This window comes from Diachasma alloeum, unplaced genomic scaffold, assembly GCF_001412515.2.
Source record: "Diachasma alloeum isolate Michigan unplaced genomic scaffold, Dall2.0 Dall_scaffold_00180, whole genome shotgun sequence".
Classification (NCBI taxonomy): Eukaryota; Metazoa; Arthropoda; class Insecta; order Hymenoptera; family Braconidae; genus Diachasma; species Diachasma alloeum.
This window is the reverse complement of record NW_021680346.1, coordinates 3,219,145-3,226,376: the sequence shown is the minus strand read 5'-3', so window position 1 is coordinate 3,226,376 and position 7,232 is coordinate 3,219,145. Positions and strand designations below refer to the sequence as shown.

General features: G+C 36.6%; 1 protein-coding gene across 1 annotated transcript in view; it reads left to right on the top strand.

Annotated features, from left to right (window-relative positions):
- The first annotated feature begins 1,746 nt into the window (after positions 1-1,746).
- The window catches only part of LOC107045342 (protein kinase C, brain isozyme), a 140,984-nt gene continuing 135,498 nt past the window's right edge, over positions 1,747-7,232 (top strand). The window contains exon 1 of the mRNA XM_015267602.1: positions 1,747-2,175. Within this exon, the coding sequence (XP_015123088.1) occupies positions 1,988-2,175 (188 nt within the window). The 5' untranslated portion in view covers positions 1,747-1,987. The remainder of the gene's footprint in view (positions 2,176-7,232) is intronic.

Here is a 7,232-nt window from a genome sequence, read left to right as displayed (position 1 = left end):
AGAAATTGTTTCACCGGTCCTGGCCCCCCGAGACCCTTCCACACCACATCCCTAGTTGCCCTCACAAAAACCCTCGTATCCTACTTTTCCATGTATATTTTTTAAAATCCCTTATCCCCTCTATTCACCACCTTTCCCCCCCCCATATCGCAGAGTTTTAACAATCTAACAAATTCAATAACAAATTGATTAACCAATGAATCATCTGCATTCAAAATGAGAAATGAAGTTCATGCCTTCTCTCAATTTTTCTCATTCTTCCATTGAAATTAACAAAAAACATACAAAAATTACTAAAACAGCCTATTTTCAGAAAACTACCAAAGCGAAACTAAAAAGAACCTCAAAAATAAAGCAAATACCGCCTTTTTTCTCCAAGCATCCCGCTTTCCAATGCAAATAGTCCGCCCCAAACGATAATCGCTATCAGAACCCAGTCCCCCCAACCCCCATTTTTACCATCAATCCCATCACCCCCTAACTACTCCTATATCCCTCCCCCCCCTCATTTCGGGGTCATCTGGAAACGTTTCACCGGTCCTGGCCCCCCGAGACCCTTCCACACCGCATCCCTAGTTGCCCTCACAAAAACTCGTATCCTACTTTTCTATGTATATTTTTTTAAATCCCTTATCCTCTCTATTCACCACCTTTCCCCCCCCCCATATCACAGAATTTTAACAATCTAACAAATTCAATAACAAATTGATTAACCAATGAATCATCTGCATTCAAAATGAGAAATGAAGTTCATGCCTTCTCTCAATTTTTCTCATTCTTCCATTGAAATTAACAAAAAACATACAAAAATTACTAAAACAGCCTATTTTCAGAAAACTACCAAAGCGAAACTAAAAAGAACCTCAAAAATAAAGCAAATACCGCCTTTNTGATTAACCAATGAATCATCTGCATTAAAAATGACAAATGCAGTTCATGCTTCCTCTCAGTTTTTCTCATTCTTCCATTGAAATTAACAAAAAACATACAAAAATTACTGAAACAGCCTATTTTCAGAAAACTACCAAAGCGAAACTAAAAAGAACCTCAAAAATAAAGCAAATACCGCCTTTTTTCTCCAAGCATCCCGCTTTCCAATGCAAATAGTCCGCCCCAAACGATAATCGCTATCAGAACCCAGTCCCCCCAACCCCCATTTTTACCATCAATCCCATCACCCCCTAACTACTCCTATATCCCTCTCCCCCACCCCCCTCATTTCGGGGTCATCTGGAAGCGTTTCACCGGTCCTGACCCCCCTAGACCCTTCCACACCGCATCCCTAGTTGCCCTTACAAAAACCCTCGTATCCCACTTTTCCATGTATATTTTTTTAAAACCCCTTTTTCTCTCCTTCCAATCCTCCTCCCCACCCTTCGCTCCATCATCACAAGGGTTTCAGGCTGCGCGGTATGAGTTGTGCGCGCGAATGCTTCGAATGTCGATATTGGAGTGCGCGGCGCAGGCTGAGCAGAAGCCAGTGCGCGATGAAAATTCTAAAATTATCGGTCCGGTACAGAGTGTGTGAGCGCGAGCCACACGGCCAGCAGTTGAGGAACGGTGACAGCTAATCCAGCGCGCGGAGTACGATCACCGTGAGCTAAACTCTCTGAGCAAGAGGGGGAGCGCGCGGGAGAGGGAGTGCGAGTGGAGAGAGGGAACCGAGAGTTGAGGGGAGGGCCGGGGCCGCAGAGGCCGCGCGGTTTACCGACTAGGCGCTACCGTGTGCGCGTTCTCCCTGGGATACGTCACTGTCTTCAACTCGCGTGCGATTCCGTGTGTGTACGCCCGCGCGCGTATTCAGTAGAGGCCAGTAGTGCGTCCGTGTCGGCCGCAAAAGTGGTCAGTTATATCGCCCGGCGGCGATTATTGTTATTGAGATTAAAGTGTACTGAGGAGAGTTGAGGGAGTTTTGAGAATTTAAATTTGAGGGGCTCGAGGAGTGACAGGGATTTAATTTAGAAGGGAGAGAGAGGAGCGCGACAAGATGACGGAGGAGGACAGCACGTGCGAGGACTCCATGGGGTCAGATGCGACCACAGCTTTTGCCAAGAGGCTGAGGGGTCGCAAGGGGGCTCTCAAGAAGAAGAATGTTTACATGATCAAGGATCACAGTTTCATGCCGAGATTCTTCAAACAGCCGACTTTCTGCAGCCACTGCAAAGACTTCATCTGGTGAGTCTTCAATTTTTTTTTATTTAGGTGGAAATAGCGGAGGAGTGGAAATTTGATGTAAAAGGATGTAAAATCCCAAAATGATTGGAGGTAGGAAAAAAAAGGCGTCATGTGCAGCACGGAGAGAAATATTCCATAAAAATTAAGTATCTTTTCCGTAATCCCAGAGCGAAATGTGGTTGTAGGAAATTTTACGGAACTGTCACAAAATTTTTCCAAAGCGTTCCGTAATTTTTATCTGAATCTCCTGTGCAAAATTACGATACCGTCACTTAAATTTTCTGAGTCGATTCCGTAATCGGTGAGTGAACTGTGAGTTCGGTAATTTTTGCTGAACATTTCTCTCCGTGAGGTTGAAAACTGTTTTAATTGTCCGAGAAATGGAATGTGAAATTTAGTGGGAGATATTTATGAAAAAAAGAGAGGTGCGTGTTTTGTTTTTCCGATAGGTTCGTTTGTAGCAGAAAACCTTGAGGAAAATATCTGATTAATTTTGAAGCTCGAGTGGTATTTGGATGAAAATTTTTCCATCCAAATTTCGGCCAGGAGAAATGCACTATGGGACCAAATCCATCTGTCAGTTCCAAGGAGGGCCTCACTCGACCAGGAAATCTTTTATTTTTCATGTATATGTCAACATGAAAAATTAGCAGTGGAATTATCAAAAATGATTAGTTGAATACCGTATTGGCTGTATAAAATAACAGTCAAAGGGTGAAATTTTATTGGCTGAAATTTGCATTCAAAAAATTTTCGTCTGAACTTTCCGTGAGAAATTGCGGTAATGTTTATCGTGTTCAAGTTTCACTGAAATTGCAGGAAATCTTGTCATTGAAAAACCAAATATTCCATTGATTTTCTGTTCAAATGATCTTGAAATCAGTAAAATAATTGATTTTTCAGATCAATTATTTTGTGAAAATTCAATCAAATTGTGAAATGTCCATCGCATTTCCAATGAAAACTCATGAATTTCCGTGAATTCTATTTAAAACTTGAAATTTCATAACCATTTTTTCTCTAAATTCAATTCAATGTTACTCTCTTGAGATTTACTATAATATCTTTCATGAAATTTAAAAAAAATTCTAACAGTGTATCCAACTCATCTTAGAAATATGAATTTGATATAAATGAAGTTTTCCAAAGTTATTAAAAATAGAAAAAAGGCGTCATTACAGGCGTCATTCACATGGAATGTATAATTTAGTTCCAAATATTTACCAAAAGAACAGAGATATACGTTTTTTGCTAGATTTGAGAAATGGCTAAAGTGACAAACGTGTGAAGAACAGAATTAGCAGTATTGGCTTGCAGTACATATGTATCCAACTCATCTAAGAAATATAAATTTGATATAAATGAGATGTCCCAAAGTCATTAAAAATAGAAAAAAGGCGTCATGTGCAGGCGTCATTCACGTGGAATGTGTAATTTTGTTAGAAATATTTACGAAAAAAACAGATACCCATTTTTTTGCTCGATTCGAGATATGGCTATAGCCACAAACGTGTGAACAACAGAAGTATTGGTACTTGCGAAATATAATTGTGTTGTAAATGGATGTCTCAAAGTCATCAAAAATAGAAAAAGGCGTCATGTGCAGGGAAACTAGGGAAAGGCGATATTTTTAAAAACATCGATGTTCCGACTCGATTTTTCTGGAAAAAACATCGATTATTAAAAAAAAAACGTTTTTTCTCATTACACAGGACGAAAAACAAATTTTTTTCAATAATTTTTTTAATATCGTTTCTATTATTTTTCCCAATCGGATTTCGACCAATCAGAGCGCAGTATTTACGGCTACCCGACAGTTTTATTTCGGATATTTCCTCCTAGCTTTTGAATATTTCGCAGTAAGGTAAATGATCTTACGCTCGTCTAGCTAAGGTGAACACATCATTAGTTCAATATTTCTATCGAAATGAGCGTGAAGATGCGATGATTTCAATTACATATCAGAGGGTAAAACTTTCAGAGTTGGAATTTATTTATATTAATTATGATAATTACTATTTTTTAACAAATAATTGTCCATGAATGTGAAAAGTCCCATGTCTTTACACTCGTTCATTTGTCCCCATGCTCGTTTGACACATGTCCCTATCCTCATCTCGTGATTTGAGTGATATGGAAAGGTTATATCCGAACTAATTACATCGTGAGTATCCTATTTTGTGATAAAACAACATTAAAAAATATCTCAATGCACAAAATTGTATTTCCATTGGGCAGTCCAACCTTTTAAATGATTTTTTCATCCGTTTAGTCCGTTACCAGTTGACAGTTGGGTGCAAAACGAGCGTAGGATCAATGCCATTTTCATTGTACCTATTCTTTTAATTGGCAATATTTCAGTGAAATATCCGGATATTACTATCATTTATGCATTTTTATTAAATTTTCAACTATTCGAGACCTTAGCCAAGGGATTTTTAATTCCATTTTACTATTGTAACGGAGATATCAACGTTTTGAAATTGTGTCTTTCTCAACTTGTGGCTTAAGAATTAACTCTGTCGTAGCACGAGTTGATGTGAATATGATTTTTCTCTCGTATTATTCAATAATAAATCACTCTGCATTGGTGTCTATAACTTTTCTTATTGACTAAAATAATAACTCCAATTGTACTTCACTCTAGATGACTCTTGGGACTATCAAGATGATTGAAATGTCATAGCTGGCAGGATCTGAACGACCGTAGGGACAAAGACGGGCATAGGTACATTTACCTTAGTTCTTCATTTTTTTTACCTGAATGTTTCGCAGTGGCTCTTCATTTTTTCATCTCATTTCAGATAGAATCTTATATTTGACAGTCTATGGAAATTGGGTTATTCGATTAACATAATTTGTTCAAATCTTCCCCAATTCATCTCCTGATTTTGTCCACTGCACTCTGCTCGGCCAAAATCCCATTGGGCAAAATAATCCGATAAATACCCCTCGAGATTCAAAATTAATCGAGTATTTCCCTCAAGCTCCCCTGCAAACAAACCATCATGCCAAGTTTTGCAGAAAAATCCCTCGCGCAAGCGCTCGGGATTTTTTAACCTGCAAAACTTGACACCCTTAGTTGTTTGCAACGAAACTATCGGGAAATACCCGATAATTTTGAAGCTCTTGGGGTATTACTACCAAAATATGCATTTAAAAAATATAATCCGAGGCACTTACGTTGCAATGATCAGTACTGATGAAGAGTCAAATTTTGAATCTCGAAACACACTGACAAAAACAAAGGCTTTTGAGAAATACGTCTTTATTAATATCAAGAAACTTCTGACTTCAAAATTTTCAAGAGTAAAATCTCTTGCACTCAGAAAATAAAAACTTTCGTCAAGTAATTTTGTAGTTATCCTAAAGAGGAGAACAATTTCTTGATGATAACAGGGATAGGCAATAATGGTAGATTTTGGCAATATTCAAAAGGATTATCTCGTTATATTGATCAAAGTTCAACTATAATTGTCAAATTTAAAATATTATAGAATTTATTAACTAAATTTTTCGATTGAAGGTGAATAAAATATTTGATAATACTAAAATCTAATTTTTTAGTTACCAATCTAATTCTAACTTTAGGTACTTGCATAATTTTGGATTATCCACGCGGAGAAAAGTGAATGGTAGGGGTTACTTTTATATGGTAGAGGTTACCATAAATTATGGTAAAAGGGTTTCTAAGTCAATCTCAGTAAAGCGTATGTTGTATAGTAATCAATACCATTCGAACATGGTAGGCATTACTATACAATATAGCAACGACAACCATTATTATAGGAGAGATTACCATGTGGATGGTAATCAGTACTATTTATACATGGCAATCTCTCCTTTTCTCGATATCGTAGAAAATACTAAAAATAGCCATCAAGGCACAATTAAAATTGAATTATCGGTTACTCATCAACAAGTCTTTACCACCACCTTTTCTCCCTGGTCCAGCTCTTAACAAGAGATTAGAATTAGATCCAAATTATCGTCATTTTCTGCCAGTTCTCCCGTACAATCGATCTGGAGATATTACAATATTAAGCTCTCTTAATTATTTCGGACATGATATCAGGGAAAACGTAATATTAATGATGCCGACCGAGGCTGGTCCTCAATTACATTTGATCAATATCGTAATCCTAGAGCCAAATAATCAAGTTATTCTTGTTACTCAACAATTATAAGAATACTCCTTTGAAAAACATTTCCAATCGTATGAAATTGATATAAATGATAAGAGGTGGTCGACATTGACATTTCGAAAAATGAAATTTTGTATCCTATCGTATATAGCTACCTCCGGGAATGGAAAGCAATACGTTCCGAAACGTTGGGTCTAAATTCTGACGCAAAGTTGTTGAATTTAATTACTCACATTTGAATTTTTTAATAATTTTTATAGCGCCGTAATGNTAAGAATACTCCTTTGAAAAACATTTCCAATCGTATGAAATTGATATAAATGATAAGAGGTGGTCGACATTGACATTTCGAAAAATGAAATTTTGTATCCTATCGTATATAGCTACCTCCGGGAATGGAAAGCAATACGTTCCGAAACGTTGGGTCTAAATTCTGACGCAAAGTTGTTGAATTTAATTACTCACATTTGAATTTTTTAATAATTTTTATAGCGCCGTAATGCCAAAAATTCTTCCAATGATTAGGTAAAATTTGGGGCAAAAAATCCTACTATTCTGTAGATATGTATATTCTGATATTAAAATACTGATGTAAATATGTTATTGTTAAATATGATCCTTACGATACTCGATATGATTAATCTAGGTATATTGATGATTATTGATAGGAAAGAATCCTACATTATAAGAAAATACTCTGTAATTATTGAAACAGCGTCGAAACTAAATACGTTAAATATAAATATATATCCCCCTTGAAATTTCTATCTCATTATACTCATCATTATCATGATATAGTTTAGTGATCATTATCTTTTATATTCATGAAATTTTATGACTTTTTCACGTTTTACCATATAATATAGGTCATGTTACCATAGTGCATGGTAATCTCTCCTGTAAACTATGGTA